The 21675-nt window shown below is 36.0% G+C and overlaps 1 protein-coding gene across 1 annotated transcript in view; it reads right to left on the bottom strand.

The window, feature by feature from the left end:
- Positions 1-4128: 4128 nt before the first annotated feature.
- Positions 4129-21675, bottom strand: part of LOC149143277 (FRIGIDA-like protein 3) — a 68881-nt gene continuing 51334 nt past the window's right edge. The window contains exons 2-4 of the mRNA XM_089451749.1: positions 5728-6186; positions 4971-5146; positions 4129-4853 (exon numbers count right to left, since the gene is read on the bottom strand). Coding sequence (XP_089307875.1) covers positions 4275-4853; positions 4971-5146; positions 5728-6186 — 1214 coding nt within the window. The 3' untranslated portion in view covers positions 4129-4274. The remainder of the gene's footprint in view (positions 4854-4970; positions 5147-5727; positions 6187-21675) is intronic.

Raw genomic sequence — 21675 nt, forward strand, 5'->3', positions numbered from 1 at the left:
TTATTTTGATGTTCCATCCTGTACTAAGGAAGCTTTTAAAATATTAGTCTGATCATAAAATATGTTTTAATATAGATATTTTATAAGTTAATTATGCCGTAAGGCGTTTCCTTCTGGGAAGAACTCCCTTATATGCCACCGTGTCCTATTTTCGACCATTGATCTGATGTGTTAGACGATTAAAAGAGATTGTGCCGTTGGATCAGATCATTATAGTTGGAATTTTAATCAGCGCTGGTTGAACTCCCTGTTTATCTCATGCTGGAGAGATTACCCGCTCGAAACCCTTCGCAGACAGTAGTGATGGCTTCGCTGGAGTTTCGATTTCCTTGGCATCTTCTGAATTTTCTATTGAATTTTCTATAGTTATCTATAGACAAATTTCCTGGCTGCCTGCTCAGTTTGAAAATCCCAATTCAGTGGGGATGAAGATCTCAGTCGGAAAAAACAAAATATAAATCAGGCCCCAGGGCAGAACCTTGATGTATCTCGGGGCACTGTGTACATTATCTGTATCTTCATGTAGGTACAAAGGATTGCATTTGCACCATTTTCAAATTGTTTTATATTTTAGACCCGGTGCCATCTGAGAAATGGACCAAGTTGAGTATCATGATGTATATTTTGTATAACTACGACACATTTGGTGTGGGACTGGCTCTCTTTCCCAAGGGTAATAATCAAATTGTAAATCTCTCCTTGCAGAAAGTCTAAAGACTTGGTTGCCCTTGTGTTGCACACAGATAGGGCACTCCTCAGACAATTTAATTACCTGCACCAACAGAATTCACAGAAATGGCAGCCTGAATCAGTTATATATGTTCTTTCAAAAATATATTGATTTAATAATGCAAATGAGTGCTTGGTTTATCTCACCTTTGGCGCACATTTGAAACAAAATAAGTGGCTACATGCTAATTGCTTCGGCTCCACAATGGCATCTGCACATAGATTTATGGGTAGAAGTTTCAGATTTTGTTGTCTGTTGTTAGAATACAGATAAATCATTGAAATAACAATGTAAAAAAAACGAATATTCTAAGTACCCAGGCATATAGAACAAGTAAGTTCCTTATCGATAGCAGATTTTGATGATGCTTGTGTTAAAACTTTGGAAATAGTGGGCATGTTCCCCATTGTTTTCTCTGTAGTATATAATACTGTTTTAATACCATTGGATCCATTAAGATTTGAAAATGGACTCTCTGGAAGGTTATGTCCATAGCTGTTGCAAGGAAAGAAACTCATTGATCATTACTTTTTTATAATAAACACCAAAACAAAACAAAGTAGCTTCTATTCAACTACTTCCAGGAACCCATTATTGACAGCTTGTTTTCTAAGTAAAATCTTTGTCATGTTCTTTATTTTACAGAACTACAGACTGTGGATGATGGTCTCTACTTTTCTTGATCATCATTGTCCCGCTTAGGCTCATCTTCGTTATTCTCCAGTACCTCAAGCAGGTACCCAAGATGATCGGTTGAAGGAAACTTGTTGAGATCTGCATAAGAGGATGAATGAAATTACTTAAATGCAAAGTGACAGTCTCTAGAGAACATGTCTTGAATAAGTGGGTATCCTAGGTTTACCTTTTGATGCCTTGGATTCTATTTCAGACTGTGGGAATCCATTAGTGAATCTATTCTCGAGGGGGTGGGAAACAACAATAGACGTGTATTCCTTTGGAGTAGTTCTTCTAGAGCTAATAACTAGAAGAAAACCAATCAATGACAAGAATCCTAAAGGCCAAGAAAGCTTGGTTATGTGGGTAGGGCTCTAGTGTCCTTGCTTGTTTTGTATTTGATAATTTTGGATTCTTTTGGTTTCTTTGTCTTGGTTCAGAATCTTAATCTCTTGTAAATTTCAAAATTTAGGCAAGGCCATTACTGGCAGCTGGCTCTGTAAAAGAACTTGCAGATCCACTTTTGGAAGATGCTTATGACATGAGGAAGATGAAGAGAATGGTCATTTGTGCAGCATGTTGTCTGAGACAGGCAGCTCAGTTTCGACCTCGAATGAACAGAGTAATTACTCTTATTCTCATTAGTTGCATATATATGTTTCAGTTTCTGATGTCAAATTTAGTTGCTTGAAGACATTTCCTTTCCTGTGAGGAGTTAGTGCTAGAATTGTTTTTTCCCATAACAAAGAATGGCACATGAAATATCGAGTTGATATCCTTCTGACATAGAGTAAAGGGTGTTTAGACCTAGTGTTTAGGGTTGTAATCTAAACATTTGTTTAGTAGTTCCATTTGTGAAATCATCACCCTTAAACCGCAGAAGAGATGTTGATGGTATGCAAATTACCCCTCCCTGAATAGGCAAGAAGAGCCAGCATATCTGCTTTCGCTCCAATATCAAGAGAGTATATAGCTTTCCTAAGAATCACTATCCTAGCTGAAATCTGGATTGCAAGATTTGAATTGAAAGCTTTGGTTTCCCCAAATAAAGTGGCTTACCTTTGCATTAAACTGACTTTGTGAAATTTCAAACAATGGATAAATGTTAATGTAAGAACGTGAACTTATTCTTCCTCATTGTTTGTCTGTAACTTATTATTGCAGACTTTGAAATTACTATGAGGAGAAGGAGATGACCTACCTTATTGGACCAAGAGGTAATTGACAATGTCCATGGAATTAGATGAATTGATTGAGGATGAATCTGGAGAAAACTCTGGGAGTTGTGACATCCAAACTCATCTATCACTCGCAATGCTTGGAGTTGATGATGATTTGGTATCAAACAGTTGTCCAGATCAAAGTGTAAATCTTGTACATGAGAGCAGAACATTGGAAGATTATTTCTATGGAAATTATAGATGTTCAACAAGCTTTGATTTATTTAAATCTACTTCTCTGAGCTTCATAATTTTTCTTACTCCTTGCTTCTGTAAAAGCTTCAATATTTTATACTTGGTGTATTACTGTGAGCCAATGCCACTACTTAGCTATGTTCAATTTCAATCACTCTCCATATTGGCTGAAGCTGTGTTTGAAGTTGAGTGGAGTCCATGTAAAGTCCCTTGCCAATTCCTTGTATAAATGTGAAAGCCATTAGTGGTCACTCGTTTTGGTGACCCACTGGTGCTCACTAGAGCTGAAAATTTTCTTGTCCTTGCCTTTGGAGCAATTGTATGTATGTGGAAGGAAAAGCAATTATGATATCGCTATTGATATGCCAAACCATTGTTATGTACTTTTTTAGGTCTGAAGATGTGTAACTTGTGGTTTAGCTTGGTACATTCTCTTGTATACTAGTTTACTTTGAATTTGTCAATATCATAAGCCCAATAGCGATTTAAGTGTATGTCTGCATGGCAGAACTGCATTGGGGTTGAACTTTTCTAAAATTAAGTTGTATTTAAAGAAATATGGTGTCTAAAAAGCATAGAACTCCAAACATCAAATCTCTTTGCTCCTTGTAGGCTTGAACCAACATCTCTTCTAGAGAAATTCAACAATTCTAATTTAATAATCCTATCGGCCTCTCTTTGTACCTTTTGAGACAATTGCTAATTCTAGATGGGACATATAACTCCAATGTGCTTTGTCCTCATTACAGAGAACACAAAAATATTAATGCAGGGTATAACAACTATACCACTAGTACTACAAATCATTTCTGCTCAAAAAGGGGGATTTAAATCATGCAGCAGCTTAAGAGGGGCAGGGTCCAGCTTAAGAGGGGCAGGGTCCAGTTTCAAAAATAGCCTTACAATTGGACTAATCAAAATAAAATCTGATTCGCTTCATAGGCGTAGAGTAAACAGGTACCAATGAGGTAAGGTGTAAGTGGACAATTAAATCATATTCAACACAAGACAAGCCCTCGGCATACAAATGCAATTGAAAGTCTTGTGTTATGAGCTCCGAACAAGATCACAAATGATATATTATTCACCAAATTTTAATCTTCCACAAAGAGACAGATTGATCCTCTCTGATTTGTCAAACAAATAAAAAAATACCAAAATTATGCATAGAATCATCTTTGAACTATAAACACTACAGTATATAGTAACCTGGGAAAGTGATGAAGCACTCAATACCATACAAAAATAAAATTCCTTAATAGAAGAAAACACCACTGAAAATTGTGAAAAGCTGCCAAATGAACTTTGCCAATCTTTTAGATTTACAGAAACAAAGTCAAAAAACCTCTTCAAAGCTAAGTGCTTACTACCAGCCACATCCAATAGAAAAGGTTTTATGGGGCCTGATAAGATCAGAACTTGCTTGACCACGGTAAGATAAGCACCGTACCTACCTAATGTATAAAAGAAGACTGATAAGCTGGAGGAGGGGCAGGCAGTCTACTGCCAAAGTGATGGTTGCTGTAATTAGTAGAGGAATTGTAAGAACCGAAACCCAACAACGAAGGTCCCATGTTATCTGATGGATACATATATGGCCTTGAGAGCGAGACTGGAGTCCTATTTCCAACACCATAGCCTGCTCCATATAATCCTTGGTTTGATCTGTCATATGCATTTTGGCCCTGTAGGTTGTAGGATGTAACACCTGGAGCTGCACCAGAATGTTGTACTCTATCCAAAGACCTATAAAAGCTTCTGTCTGCACCATTGGAAGAAGCATAAAGAGTCGGAGTTCTTTCATCTGCACTTAACGGAGGCATATATACACTAGCATTTCCTCCATTAGCACGAGGACGCTTAGGTTGAGACTTAATAGCACCTGCAAACCTTTTTCTGTCAGCCTTAGCTTTCTCTAGCTGAGCTACACGCTTTTGAAGAGGATCTGGTGAGAACTGCGATTCAAGTTTGTGCTCCTCAATGCACTTTATAACAGCTCTGTAAGTAGAAAGCTCTTTTGTATTTACTTCATTCTGTAGCACCAAATAAAAATATCGGTCAAAAAAGGAACTTCTGATATAACCAACAATACTAAGCCAAAATGATCATCACATAACAAGACATTTTGTATAACAGTAATACAATCGTACTTGTGCAACAGTAGAGTTATTCCCGCTTTTTAAACTTGCCTGAGAAGCTTTCTTAGCATCTTTCAGATATTCCTTCAACAAAGGAACAGGTGCAAACTTCTCTGTCAACCCAAATGCATGAGCAAAGTTGACTGCCTCAATTTGTTTTCCACTATTGACCAGGGTTTCTACAACATCTGCATGAAATTGTCACAAAATTTTCAGTTAATCTGAATATGTCACAAACATTTGAAATACCAAAAGACAGTTTACTGTGAAAGAAAAAACAATACAGACAACTTCAACGGATTTGTCAATAAAGATAACAACTATGTCAGCTTGAGACCATTTTCGTAAGTAAACAGTTCCCCACTCATGAAAGGCCTTATGACACTTTACCATAGCTGATCATCTTCAGGTGCCTTTATTAATATCAACAAAATAACTTACATACAACTTTCTACCTCATAAAAAGATGTCTACCTAGTAGAGGCCACTCAGTATCTGCCTTGCATATGAAATGTTGAGATCTAAAGGAAAGACTACCAACCCCGTCAACTTAGAAACCCGTTCACTGGACTAAACAAAAAACGTTGGGAAGGTTTACTACAGCCAGGATTACCAAAATTTATCTTCAACTCAATCAGCCACAACCAAGTATACTGATAAAATCCACCAGTCCCTCAAAAAAACAACAAAAAGCCTATCTACCAAAATGGATGGAAATTTTGCCAGCCTAGCCACTGAGGCTAACATTACATAACACCAGCCAACCAACCTGGCATTTTTGATTCAAGTCCAAGGGAACGACAGAGTTCAGGTGTCTGCCTGCACCGTGCAACTGCAAGAACAAGCTTGCATAAGTCATCTTTATCAAACTCTGACGCAATTCCAAAAGTAGCTAGAAGTTGCAAGAAGGCCTGGGCCTCCAACGAATTGCCATTGGCAACATCTCCTTCAAGGTTTATCTTCGACTTCCATTCATGTGCAATACTTTTGGCTTGCTCCTTTATATTTAAGGGCAGAACTGGATGTTCAACACCCAAATTAGGATCTGCCAAAACAGGTACAAGAGATTCCAGTAATAATGTACAGGCCCGGCGTAGAGCCGGGAGCCCAGACTCTTTCTTGTCACTTGACTTTTGTTCAAGAGAATAAAACCCCTCCAAGGACTCTAACACTAACCGTGGTGGGTCAGTTGCAGAGTTTAATGCAGAGGGAACCTCATTGCAAAGCCCTATTTCCAATTGCAAAAGTCATTAAGAATGGGAAGAAAGGATTTAGGGATTATAATATCTGAAAATTTCTATTTTTAAAGTATTATAAAATGAGTTTAGATATTTATATAACAATAATAAGTGGAAATCAGAAAAAGAAAAATAAAAGAAAAGAAATTGATTGGAGATAAAATTTTTATAATTTTGTAAATGTTATTGAGTTCCAATGCTCAAACAAAATATTTATAAAAGGTAATTGACTGGTCTGTGGATGAAGGAGGCTAATTCGTGATGTCTGACAATAAAAGAGGTGAAATTAGAATGAGTAATGATAATACAGACATCCTTGTATAGAAATTGCAATGAGGTTCTTCTTAAAGGTGACTTAATTGTATCACATTGATTTTGACATGACAACATCAGTAAAATGATATAAAAGTCGTTGCAACTACTACACCTGTGTTTCGTGCATTAATCACTATATGAGATTGAAGGAATCTGGCGCATTCTCGATCAGAACTATTGCTTGATTGACAACAGCATGAGTCTTGTGTTGTACAACAATTGTATAATTGGTGCATTAATCACTGTATGAGATTGAAGGAATCTGGTCACATTCTCAATCAGAACTATTGACAACAGCATGGGCCTTGTGTTGTACAACAATTGTATAATTTGATTGTGAAGGATTTAAGGAGAAGTAATGTTGTTTTTTCTGATCCTAGTAAGGATTTTCAAATATACTATTTATTGGTCCCTGTGGTATACATTGTTTGGACCTTGTTTTCTCCCTTAATTGTAAGTGCATAAAAATATTAGATTCATAGGACAGGGTACCATTAATCATGTGATCCAATGATCTTGGACGTTTTTTATTGAATTCTTCAAAACTTATTTCCATTTGATCTTCCAAAATGTGAAGATAGTTTTATTGGTTGGAACAATGCTACAACTTACAAGTTATAATAACAGAGATTCTGTTCTGCATAATGCTTTCCACCTTGCAATATTTTTGTGGATATGGTTAAGCAATATTCTCTTCGAGTAAAGAATAAATTATTGTGTGTAGAGTCATTGGGTTTACTATAGTAATGATCGTAACATTTTGTAGTCTTTTGTTTGTTGTTATGTGGTTTAGTGGTTGAGACAGTGCATTACCATGTTAATGACCCAAAGTCAAACTTAGAGATCAGAGCCCTCAGTTATAAGTTTGTTGAATTTTATGAGATTTATATGCAATATTAATTCAATAATTAAAAAAATATAGACTTAGGCACCCTAAATAAACTTCAATTTATACATCTTTAGAATCTCATTTATGCTACATATCTGCATCTTATGTACATTTTCCCATTCCCATGTCGGAATTGTTCCTCAATTTATGCCTTACGGCGTTTCCTTTGCAACATTTGATGCAAATGCTAGTTAGCGGTCAATTCATGCAACTCGCTCTCTCTTTGCTACCAATGCAAATCGATCCTTATTTGGCACAGCACGGTCAATATGCCGAGAATTTTTTCGTGCTCATCTGCGGAGGGGCTGATCCCATCCCTCCCTTCCAACCGCCTCCAAGGCCTACTTCTCATATGGTTACAACGTCTTTATTCTACTTCTAAGATGGTTACAACGTCTTTATTTCATTTTCATTTTGGTATTGTTTAATTATTATATATTTTGGAGATTTTGGGTAATTAATTTTTTATCAATTTTTTTTTTGTTGTTGTTTAAATCATAGATACCAAGTTCGAAATTAAATTCAATTTGATACTAATTTTTAATCAAAAAATTAGACAGTAAACATCTTAAACATTTAGAAATCTAACATATAATATTCTTTTTATAACCTTAAATATTTTTTTCATTTTCTTCTCATTAATTTCGAAATTTAATCTAAAACTTTAATCTAAAATTCATCTTTAATTTTAAAATCTTTATAAATTCAAATTTTAATTAATACATATTTAAACATTAAATATTAAAAAGCTTATATAAAATGTCTACTTAATATAAACCTATTTAAAAATTCGTTTATTTTCTTCTCATTAATTTTGATATTTAATCTAAAACTTTAATCTAAAATTCATCCTTAATTTTAAAATCTTTATAAATTCAATTTTCAAATAATACATATTTAAACTTTAAATATTAAAAGTTTATATAAAATGTCTACTTAATATAAACATATTTAAAAATTCAATTAAACACAGAATTCACTGACTTCACAACTCAAATTCTTTCTAAACCCTAAAAGGAAACAATGAAATTGAAAAACAGAAGGTAGAATTTTCCGACAGAGTTATAGTTCACATCTCATCAGCACCACCATTTATTTTGAGTTTAGAAGACATGACTCTATCCATTCATGTGGACATTAACAAATATGTTCGTAGTGTAGGAGGATACAAGCAATATGAAAGCAAGTCCCATCACTAACTCCAGTCTTTGGAGTTTTGGTGTTTGGAATCGATTTGCAATGGTCTCACCTGATAAGTTTAACATGATTTCCTTTCATGTAGACTACTTACCATATAAACCACATCAACTTTTTGTCTAATTATTCGATTCCAATAATTGAATTTTCATATTTATTTTTTTCCAATTAAAACAAATTTAGTAACTATGGTTAAAATTAGAATTTTTTTAGAGATTTGACATTTTGAAAAATTATTAAAATATTTAAATTATAAAGAGTTTATAACTTAAATTTATGATTCCAACCAATTTAATTTTTTTTTTTTCTTTTTTCCCTATTTTTTCCTAATTCTAATTCACATGTGTGATTCCAACCAATTCTATTAGAATTTCTTTTTTCCTCTGTTTTAATTCCTGTTCTAACTCCTTTTCAATGGTCCCGCGCCAGGTTGGAAAACATGGTAATGGGCATGGATTGTGTGAGAAGGGACAGAGCGCGTGAGAATATTTTATAGGAAAAGTAGGTAACCACAGGACAAAGATGAGGGAATTTAATGAAGTTTTGATTTCTACGATTATCACATTACATATGAAGTGAGAAGCAGTCCGCCTTCATTTTAGCGCCACCAGATTACGTTGGCGGCTCCCGTTTTCTTCGTTGCGGCTTCTTTTCGGCGATTCAAATCCAGTCAGCGCCGTGTAGCATGGTCAAGCACAGAAGCGTGGGAAGGTTGAAGTCTATTTTTTGTGACTCACCGAGATTATCAGGATGACAAATGATGACAACATTTGAATTTTATAAAAGTTTGATGCCAGCAGCTTCAGGCCTTGGAATCATCCAGAACCGTTTGTGTTATTTTTTCATGAAGAACGTATTTGTCGGGCTATCTATGCTTTGACACCTACAAGCATTCGGGGTCGTTTTATTGTCGTAGACTTGCACTAAGGAGGATCTCGTTGTGCATTTTGTCAGCGAATTGTCAATTTTTTTGTGTAGTTGTATGAGGTTGAATTGTTGGCCTCTTCGGTTGTTTCCTTTGTGTAGCCTCGGGAATGCCTAGGTTTTACCATCCTTTCTCTGCTTCCAATAGCCTCTGATGGTCAGTAGCCCCCTCAGAGCTCGAACCCACAACTTGGAGATCTTCAATCGTCACCGCCGCATAAAGCTGGTTTGAAAGGGTTGTGTGGTCGTTTACGTAGGAGACGAGCGATGGTGGTTTGTGATTCGAATAGGTCACCTGAGTCATACATTTATTGTCACCCTTTAGGTGAGGCATAAGTTATGACCATGGAGGGCCGCTCACGTTTCCCTCGCGACGTGAATGATTTTGAGCAGCCAAAATGGTTCATCGAAAAACATTGTTCTAGTAAAACTAGTTAGAATATGCGCAGTAATTGTGTTCCTGTGAAATTGCCACCCGTTGAACTTTAACAACGAGAACTCCTTTGATCTAGATCTGCATAGAATGATGAGAGATCTGCATAGATTGATGAGAGGAAATTGATTATTTTGATATAATATAACAAACATTGGTTTGGTCTCCGTCTCTTTTGGTGTTTGATTGTTATTTTGTTTGGTAAAATTATATGACGGAAAGTCCAAATAATGAACCTTTCAAATAATGAACAAAGTAGTTCAATTAGTGGTTTTCGAAATTTTTTCGTGCTAAGAGAACATATCACTAATTTGATTTTGTGACTTTGTTCTAATAGATATTGTTGTTTTTCGGTGCTTTAAGAGCATTAATTACAATTTATTTTTATGAGTACGTAGGTGTGTATATAAAGAAATGTTAGTTGTATAATTAATTGTTGAATACACTCACTACTAGACAACCTACCTATAAAACTATCAAAATTTTTAGTTTGTTGCATTTTGATAAATGGAAGTTAATCCATAGAATGGTTTAGTAGAGTGGTATCTCAAAGTTGGGGTGGTGAAGAAAGAGCGGTGTCTATGAGATTCCAAGTGGGTGTAAGTATTGATGAACACGGACAAGGAAAGATCAATATTGTTGTTGTAATGTGCATTTATGACATGTAAGCCTTAAGGGAGGGACTTGGAGATAATACTTCCATCCTAAGTTTAGAATTAATTTGGGATTTTGTTGAGAGAATATCTCAACCTCCTTATCCATATTTGGAATCAATTGGATCTCAATCCAACTATATATATGTATTAGATTTGTGAATGAATAATGAGAAATAGTTTTATGTGTGCAAATTGATTTCCTATTTGTATGAAGAACTTGCACATTATCATATTTTTCCTATGGCTAGTGTATTTTCTCTTGATTCTAAATGAAGGACCCTTAAGTCAACTCTTCCATTGAACCAGTCCACAAGGACTTTTGAATCCCCATACAAACTAAATATTTTTCCCTGTTTCTAAAGGGCGATCCTTATGACACACCACATAGCAAGGAGTTCAACAGTAAAATTTGAGCTTTGCCAATACCTAATTTGCATTTAATCATCAAATTTTGGGAGAAGAAAATGAATATTCCTTCCACATTATAGAGAAGATAATTACACTAAGCATTGCATTCCATGGTAAATGAGGAATCATGGTCATTAAAACTCAGTTTTTTTATTTTCTTTGGAAGGGATGTAAACCCAGGTTAGAAGGGTAATTTAAAAATTATCTTTCATAAGAAGAAGGGATCCTCCTATGAAACTTAACAATGAAAAATTTAAAAGTATCTAAAAAGCATCACATAAATATTGCAACTATTACAAAAAAAAATTATAGCAGAAAAATGTGAGGTAATTATCCATATGAAATTTCGTTGTGCAAAAAAATAACAATCATTATAAAATAAAGCTTTTATAAATCATATTACAGATAAATAATTTTAAATATTAATAAAAATTAATAAAATTACAAAAAAATTGAATAAAAAACAAATTACTATAAAAATAGAATTGGTAATATCATGGGAGTACAAGGTATAATAATAAGAGAAAAACAAATAATTAAGAATTAAATGTAAATTTATGGAGAATCCACTAGTCTCATGTAAGTTTGATTAAACTCATCATAAAGGTAATTAGTAACTTTTATTTGCTTTATTAGAGCTATTTAATTATTATGTTTAGCATAAAAAAAATCTGTTAAATGGGTGAAATTTTCTAATGCATATATTCCATATGATACAATAAACAAGAATCTTGTCAACATTGTTAAAAATGGGATTACAATAATGAGAATGTAGTTTTGTTTATTTGATTTACAACATCATCAAATTTAAATTGGTGATTTTTTTTTACTGGTATGTTTCATAACTCGCAGAAAATGAAACTTATCAATATTACAAAATCTAAAATTGAAATTACAATAATGATAACTATCATTTTGTTTATTTAATTTACAAAATTCTCAAATATTCGCTCATTCGTTTTCAAAATTGATCATTCTCTTTTTTGAGTTTCTATTTACTCTTTCAACGCTTATTCTTCTTTCTAGAAATATTTGACTTTCTATTTACTCTTTCAACGCTTATTCTTCTTTCTGGAAATATTAGCATTAAATGATGATGCTTTGCAAAGATTTTGAAATGTCCCATAACTCTCTTTTACTTCATCCCAAACCCAATATCAAGGAAACATTTAAGAACATTTGAAGCAAGGTAGGATTATTAAGAAAGTTAGAGAGATGGTATCTTATTCTTTATTCTCGTTCAACTTAGACATTAGGGATTGTGCTTTAACATCTCAATTTTCATGCTTTTTTGCATGGTTTAAAAGATAAGGTGCATAATGAATATCCTCAATAAAAACAATATAGTAACATGGTCAGTGGAGTTGTTGACTACTCTCCTTCCATTTCAATTTACTTTTATGGATTTTGGGAAATTACAAATCATAAACATATTTAATCTTGAATAATAAATTAGGGATATAGTTATGTTAAATTGTTATATAAACATTTTATCTTAAATAATAAATTATGGATATAGCTATGCTAAATTGTTATAGTTTTGAAGGTTGATATTTTAATAAAATTATCACATTTTAATAAATATTTTGAGATATATTACAATTTTTATAACTTTTTATACTATTTTTAATCTGAATTGTATACTTATTTTTTATTTTAATTTAATTTTAGTTTATGTAATATCTTCAACCAAGTGATTGTTGGAAGAAAACATCTTTGCTAACCCTTTGTTCTTTTAGACTAGCAACAGGGGAGCTTTGGAAGAAGGGGACACTCGATTTATAATAAAATAGGGACAAAGAGGGGGATTTTAATAAAAAATTAAGGAGAATGTGGCATTTCCCAAGGTATTTGTTGATGGTATTTGGTGGTGGTAATTGCTGATGGTATTATGGTCAAATCTAGAAAATTGGAAGAAGGCCCAATCGAAGGCTATAAAGGAAGAAGGAAGGCGGAAGGGGAGGCATATTTGGAATTTATCTCTTGGAATTTGATTTGGAGGCTCAAAAGAGTTTCTCGCAAGTAATGTTTTTAAGTGAGATCCTCAAGCTAGCTTCGGTGGGATCTAGTTTCACCCTAGCTAGCAACCCAACTTCGGTGGTACCAGATATCACCCTAGTTGGTGGAATAATTATCTTATTTGGTCAGTGGAGGAGATTAAAGATTGGATCTAGGACTATTGTAGGAGATCTGATCATCGAGGGCCAAGATGGAACTCTTATCAGATTTTGGGTCTATATTCCATTGTCAAATCAATTGAGGGTTCATCTTTAACGACCATGAGAATCAAACTCGGAAGTCAATATTCTCTCCAGCATTGGTTATCGCATCATTGTTGCATGCTGATCTAGGTGGATATTGGTGGCAACCCACTTATTCCACCTAGATCTCCAGTTAGTTTAATCAGTTCCCTTGATTATAGCAGTGTTTACTACTTTTAGTAGTTTTACAAGTCTTGAACTTTCAGAGTTGTTTTGACCCCCTAAACGACGTTTGTTTGAGGTTCGCAATAGGCTTAGAGTTATAGATAGGGGCCCACCACAAATCCTATAGTATTCTGAGAGATTTTTCTAACGAGGTATCGTACGCACCAAACATAGATCATATGACCAAGTTACGACCTCGAGAAGTTGGCTGCCCAACTAACCCCAAGGGGACCCACAATCTCTTGGAGTTCCATCTCATGGGGTTATTTAGGGTTTCCTTTTGTTTTTCAATAAATAAAAAGGCCCTTGAGCCTCATTGTAACATAGTTCAAAGGCATGTAGCCATCACATCCCTTCTTAGAAAATAAGATACCATCGCCCCAGCTAGTTTATTTCCATTCTGTATGTAAGCATATTTCAGTTCTTTGATGTTAATAAAAGGAACTTTTATTTCTGCTACATATTTGTGTTTATGTTTATATATGTGTTATGTTGTGTTCCTACATAAGTCTGGATCAGTGGCATCAGAGCGGGTCTGCTCCTTCTATTCTTTTCTTTGAATGTCTCCAACGAGGTTAGGGTATAAGGAGTTAGAGCTCGAACTGGTTGAACCTTTGCAAGACCAGCCTCGCAAACCCCTACGACCTCCCATGACAGAAGAAAATAAAGACGAGGGAGTAGGTGATCCTTTCAAAATATTGCTCGATGAAGCCCTTGAGTGAAAAAGGAACATGATGATGGAAAACTTTTCCGAGATCCTTCAATGGCTACCCATATGTGATGCATCTTCATCCAACAACCACTCTGGAGGCACTACTCCATTTAAGGTACAAGTAAACTTTGATATCCCCCATATTTGAAGGTCATATAGATGGAAACATCGTAGATAGATGGTTAAATATGTTTGAAGGATATTTTTCAGTTCATGGCTTTTCCAATCAGTAAAAGATTGCTTTTGCAGTCCTCAAAGTTGCCCCCCATGTCAAGGAATGGTGGGAAACCTAATATGAACAAAACGATGGAGGTAAACCTCATTGTTTATAGTCACACCCACTTGGAATTCTTTCCGAGATGCCATCAAGGAACAATATTACCCTGATGGGAGTTATGAAAATAAATACATTAAGTGGACCATGTTGTGGTAGGGAAGGGACCAAGACGTGCCAGAGTTCACAAATATTTTTCATACCCTTCGCACGAAGTTAGGTATCAAGGATTCTGAGTGAAATTTGGTAATCAAGTACCGCAAATGTCTACACAAGTACATCCAGGACGAGATGGAGTTCCTGAACATCTCCTCTCTTGGCACCACCTATTGATACGTTGTCAAGATCGAGAAGAAATTTAAACAAAAGAAGAAAGACTTTGGATTTGTGAATCTAAATCAAGGGAAAGGTGACCCCAAACCATAGAACAAAGGACAAAGGAAAGGCGGGGTGACCTAGGATAACCAGCTGAAGCCACAAGCAAAAAACAAAACCATGAAGACAAAGAAGGAAATAGGAAAATGGAGTGAGTTTAATAAGAGCCCCACTCACAACACAAGTGAGTTTCAAGCTAAGGAGCTATTGGTTTCCAAGCCGAAGGCTTGTGAATTAGGTGCATGTTCTGACTCTGAGTCAGAATCCAAGAAGCGGAATGAAAAAGGGAAGCAAATTATTAATGCAAAGCCCAGTGCCACTGTTGCCACCACCAAGATCCAAAAGATTGATCCCAAAGATCCATAGGAGGGGGAGTGGCTCTTCCACTAACATATGTGGGTGAAGGGTTCTCTACTACAATTCATTATCAACAGCGGAAGCCAAAAGAACCTCATTTTAGGAGAGACCGTGAAGTGTTTGGGCCTACCGACCACACCACACCCAAAGTTTTACACCATTGGGTGGTTTCACCAAGGATGAGATATCCATGTCAGTTTGAAGTGTCACCTTCCCTACAACATCAAGCCCTTCAAAAATGAGGTATTGTGTGATGTTGCTCCTCTTAAATTTTGTGATATATTATTAGGCCAACCATACTTGTGGAAGTGTCATGTTGTGTATGTGTCTAGGCATCACACTGTTATTATCTCTTTGGGAAATAAGTTATACATGATATTGGAGGTAGCACCGCATACCACCATCTTTTTTATATTTGCGAAGTAATGCAATAAGATCATTTACTAGACCGAGAAATTTGTCTTCGTTATGATTCACCCTCAGGAAAAGAAGAATATTGTGGCCACATCCATGGCCTCTAGACAAGGCTCCTCCACATGCCAACATTAGATGGACAAGGTCGTGGAGGAGTACAGGGAAATCATCACCTCACCCACAGGGGTACCCCTACGCTATCAGGTTAAGCACTTGATTGATTTGGCCCCGGGCATGCCACTACCCAACGAATTGATATATCAAAGCTCTATTCTAGATAACGATGAAATCAAAATGTAGATTCATGACCTGTTGCAAAAAGGGAACATTAGACCGCGTTAATCACCTTGTGGGAGTCCAATCATGTTGGTACAGAAGGATGGTGTTAACACCAGAAAATTGTACACATGTTTGTACAATCCAAAAGATGTCAAGGTCGTCTAATATAATGTACAAATGAAAATTTTCCAGCTAAAGACATTATGAAATTTCAAAACTTTAATTTCTCTTAATGTCTTATGTGTAAAATTGGACTGCGTAACTTATACTTAGGAATAAATTACAAGTTTGTGACTTTTTCTTCGAAAGTCGTGCGACCAAATAATAGTTTGAATCATCAAATTCGGGACCACTTCCCACACTTGGAAGATGATTCCCTGACATGTTCTAGTCAAGGACAACCAAATTCGAGCTCTACTTATAAGTCACTTTCATTCATGAACAAATAGAGGGAAGGGGGATTCAAAAAATTATATATAAATAGGGCATTGGAGAACCAAACAAAAGACAATGTTATGTTGGAAAAATTTCTATCAAAGCAATCCTAAATTCATTGTTGAAGTAGAAGAAGTAGAGCATTAGTATGTTGGCTCAGTTTCTTCTTAGCAATCCATCATTCTAATGAAAGAAGAGTCCACCATTGGAAGAGTCTTCATATTTATTTGGTAGAGAGGAGAATCTTGCAAAGATATTAAGGAAAGGAACCTCCTTGTTGAGGATGTTTGAGCACCATAGATCAAAGAATTATATTCAAGTGTTTAGTAGTCATCTATTGTATTCGTCTTCTACCACCAGTAGTCAATAAAGGGAGTCATTTTCCATAATTTTGTTTACTTGTTTGCTTCATTAAGCATTATTTATGTGTTTATCTCTTTGTTTTATTTTATGATTGTATTTGCATTGTTTTCAATATTTGCAATGCTTTGTTTCTACATGCTTGTCCACTAACAAAAACCAAACTATCTATATTTCTTTGCAGGGAACAACCAACTACTAAGGAGGTGTCTTTTGGTGCCTCATTGCTATAAAGCACTACTACATTATTGGCAAATCCACTAGTTTGTTTTATCTACTCTAACGGTTGTGCTTTTAGGACCCTCTCTCTGCATTATCACCTCACTAGGAGTTCAACATCTCTATGGAATTTTTTCAGGACCTGTTGGACTTGTTGTTGTCCAAAAAGCTTGATTGTTCATTATTTTTTGTTGACTGCGCAACTTTCGTTCAGACAAACGTGTAAGCATGACTTTTATTTAGATAAATGCGCAGGCGTGTTTTTGCACTGTAAAACCCACACAGTTTATAGAGAGCATAAAAATAATTGTAATTTCTCCTTTTTAGGTGATTAGAAGCCTTTAATGAATGCCTTCATCTCTGCAATTCTTTTCTAGTGAATTTACATTACTTAATTTCTTTATTAATCATAATTAGTAGGCTAATTAGATTATCTTTGATTTTTTTACATTTCTCACATATATTAATTAGTAAAGGAGTAAGTGTTCCATGATCCACAAATCTTGTTTCTAACCAAAGCATTTATTTTTCTTTGTTTTTGGGACTAGGATTAAGTGTTATTACAAAAATTAATTAATCTCTGCTTCCCTTGCATCTCCTAAATGAACCTAGTCTTGCATATGAAAACTTTCTTAAAGAACTGAAGCTTCCATCTCCCTTTGTTGAAACTCACATAGTGTAACAGGAAAAAGATTAAGTGGCCCATTATCCACAAATTATTTCTTTTGCATGTAAGGAACAAATAAAACTTAATGTAATTAGGAGGATATTGAAAAGGATCATCACATATCCACATCTTATCACACTTTGTATGTTCACTTGCCCACTTGCACAAAGTTACACATCACACACTAAGCTTCTATAAGATTTGTATAAGAAGGCATCTAGTTTTTGGAGCTTTTTGTACTTAGATTATTTTGGTTTACATCTCACACCCTGAGAAAAAAAATACTCTTAAAAGCAACCATAACTTGAACCAATTGAATTCCCCATAGGGTCCACAAAAAAATTAATAGTTTAGGTTAGGACCATTGGGTGTAGGCATCCCATAAGCCTCCATGGTCATGCTACATCTTTGGAACATAGAATTTTACTTTTAGGATGCTTAAAATCCTTCAATCATCCTCCGGAAAACAATACCCAAGCATAACAGAGATATGATTTAGAGGGGGTTTGGCTTAGGTCTAGTACAAGTGGTACTATTTGGGGCTACTCGACCCATTTAGTGCTCGGTACTGATAACTGGCTACCAATAATATAAAGAATCAAATGCTCACATGGGGCGAAGGTACTTTAGTGTAAAAAATTAAGGCATCCATCCCTATAGGTGGAGGTGTAGGCAATACTAAAGCCTCAATCGTTACATTGGTTGATTATTTGGTTGATGGAAAGCATCGCGAGTCCTTTCGGGATGTTGCCCCAATACCCATCAGAAGATATCTCCACAAGGCCCAGTTACTTTGAGAGTGGCAAGGATGAATAAGTCTTTATAGGATCATTTATCATACTAAAAAACAAACAAAAAACATTTTTTTCTTGATTGATATTTGTTTTATGTATGTGATTTACTTGCTTTGATATTTATCTCCTTCCCTCAATCACAAAAAGTAAAAATACTCTACTCAACACCATAGGGGACCCCATGCTTTCCCATAGATCTAGACATTTTCAAAACCTCCCCCCATTACCAGTAGGTGTGCCAGGTCTCTCACCATTTAGGCATAGAAGACACCACACAACCATTGTTATAGGATCTTCCTTTCGGTGAAAATTTGATTGGGACCACTCCTCATCAAAGCTCCCCATTCACTACCCCTCAGGGGGCCCCTCACGGAGCCCCTCAGGGGATCCCACACAACTCACCTCCTGGGAGTCCACGCGGTTCTCACCAAGGTAACCATTCTCATCAGGGAACCCCTCTAAATACAGTTGTTCAAAATTGATTTGCGATGAAAAACAACTTACAAATCTGATTTTTAGCTTCTTTAAATCTCCCTAATTTAAGCAAGTTAGATAATGACCCAATTGTGCATGACCATAATTGGCCACCCATGCCCACCAAGCTCCCTTTAGATGTTCCAAAATTTGAAGGGAAACAAGGAGAAAACCTAGGAAATCATGTAATGACCTTTCACCCTTGGTGTTCATCCAATAATATTATAGATGATATTATTTGATTGCGACTGTTTCAATGCACGCTCACAGGGTCCACAAAGACTTGGTACATAGACCAACCTTATGGGTCACATGGGAACTTTAGTTTCCTAGCCACAATATTCCTTACATTCTTCCATCTCCTGGTCTGTCAGGACTCCGTCCTGGAACTCCTTACTCATTTAAAAAAAAAAACTACTATACACATATCAGATCATATCCTTGAATGGTGGAAATGTCATAGCTTGTGCAAACACATTTGGAAGAAAAAATCCTCCTCACACTGTTTTTGAGATCCCTCACGTCAGAAATATAAAATTTTTAGTGAATTCATCCCCACAAAATGAGGAAAAGGCCATTATAAAAGCTCAACAATTAAAGCTCATATACACATAGTTTAGGTACCTCTATCATTTTTTCCCACACACTCCCCACCTGCAAACTTTTAAATAAGAGACACCATGTGCATCCAATGTTGTCGATGGATTGATTGATACCATAACCCAAAACCAACCCGGAAACACCTTCTAGTACCCTGGATACACTTACAGTGGCCAACCATTCAATGTTATGCTCGCAGCACCACCACCACATCACACAAGATATTACCTTGGTCAACCTATGCCTATGCAGAATCTTGCTATACAGGTCAACCAATACCAGCCCATTCAGGGTGGCCAATACCCTCCCACATAGGGTGGCCCATATTATACCCCACAAAGAGATCAATACCCCACTAGGAACGTGGAAGCAATTTCCCCTTCTCAAAACTCATATGCTAGTCAAGGAAAAGGGAATCTGTGTTTTTCTTTCCTCGCACCCCAATAGAATAACCCACCAACACAGGATAATGTAGGGGTTAATCTAGTGTATCCCTTTCTCACTCAACAAAAACAATCATTTGAACAATTAAACATAGTTAAGCCTCCTAACATTGCTAAGAAAAAATCAAAGAGCAAGCCAAAGGGAAAGCTTGGGCAGGAGAGAAACAATTAACAACAACCTCCCTGGGCACCAGCTAGGGGCAACTACAATCAAAATCAAAACTAAGAACATGCCAACAACAACCCATATAGGAAAAAAAGAACACAATTCCATGGACTAATCACGCTTGTGCCATTTTCCGGGAGTATAGTCATTACATCCATAATTTCCCACAACTCCCTGAGTTGAAGAGGATGAAATACAGTGGGGGGCAAGGGAGAAAAAAACAAAAAACTGCAGTAATGCATAATTTGTTCCCCCATCATGGAGTGGCTAATACACAACAAGAACTCTCCCAATAACATCAGAACCCTCTTGGAGGAAATTCTCAGAGTACCTCAAATCATGACATTTAGACGGCAGGGCAAGAAGTTCTACTGCAACCGTGCAACCGAGAGTAGAAAATCCAAAAAAAACCAACCCTTTCACCTTGACTACCGTAGCACCTACAACACCTTTGAAAATCCATTGAGACGCCATGGAACCCATCCAAAATATGGTGAAAGGTCCTTTACGGTGAGCTGGACAAAACTCAAAGGCTGCTCACAGTTATAGTATAGTCGATGACTTAGCTAAAAATCCTTCATCTATGTCAGCATTGGAAGTTTTGCAATCATTCCCAACCCAACAAAAATCCTTACTTTCCGCATTAGGATCAATTGGTCCTGTTGATTCTCATTTAACAATCTTTGACTTAGATAAAGTCATCCCACATCTTCCATCACCCGTTGTTTTTTCACATCTCGGTCTCAATCTAGAATATCACCATCCACCATTGCATAGTCGATGAGGTGGAATCCACATATATTATGTCCAAAAAAGTGTGGAAAAAACTTGTATTTCTTAAACTCAAACCATCTGACACCACTCTCAGAGCATACGACAGGCGCCCTTTTTTCCCCATAGGCCTATACAAAGGCGTTCCAGTACAAATTGCTGGTAAAACCATTCTCATAGACATCTAAGTGTTGGACACACAGTTGGATTACAATATCCTTCTTGGTGGAAGTTATATGTATGAAATGTCAGCAGTATCACCTTTCGTGTTCAGGGTAATGATGTTCCTCCATGTTGGGAAAATTATTACAATTTACCAACACACATACTATAATAAGAAGGCATTAACTACCCTTGATGGTGTGCTACCTTTTGTTATATCTTCTTTGGAGTTGATCACAACTTACACTAAATTCAGCCCTGGAAAATTTAAACCATCAATGCTCCTCGGGATATACCCATGAGACCCACCTGTGATAGATTATACTCCTCCGGCCACAGAAGCCTCAGTGTGCATGATGAGTTCATCAAACACAAATCAAGATTAAGAACTAGTTCTAGATACCAACAACAATGTAGTTGTTGATCCTTCATTTTTAGCATATGCTATCACCCAAACACCCTTCTTATTCCCTCCACCTGGTTTTGTCTCGCACCAAGTTATTGCAACACTCACATTTCCCAATATGGCTCTAACAATACCGGTTTGGCATTTAGTCCCTCAAGCCATGCCAGAAAACTCAGGTATCACATCAACATGTGTCATTCTTGTAGACCCTCCTTAGGATAATAATGCACAACAAGCAATGGCTACATTGACAACATCTAGTGCTAGAAAAATGGATAATAAAAAAGGTAAGAAGGTGGAAGCTTCAAATGCTTCCTCCTCCA

The sequence above is a fragment of the Pinus tabuliformis genome, chromosome X, assembly GCF_031772625.1.
Source record: "Pinus tabuliformis cultivar Carrire ecotype Pingquan chromosome X, CPIR1, whole genome shotgun sequence".
NCBI lineage: Eukaryota > Viridiplantae > Streptophyta > Pinopsida > Pinales > Pinaceae > Pinus > Pinus tabuliformis.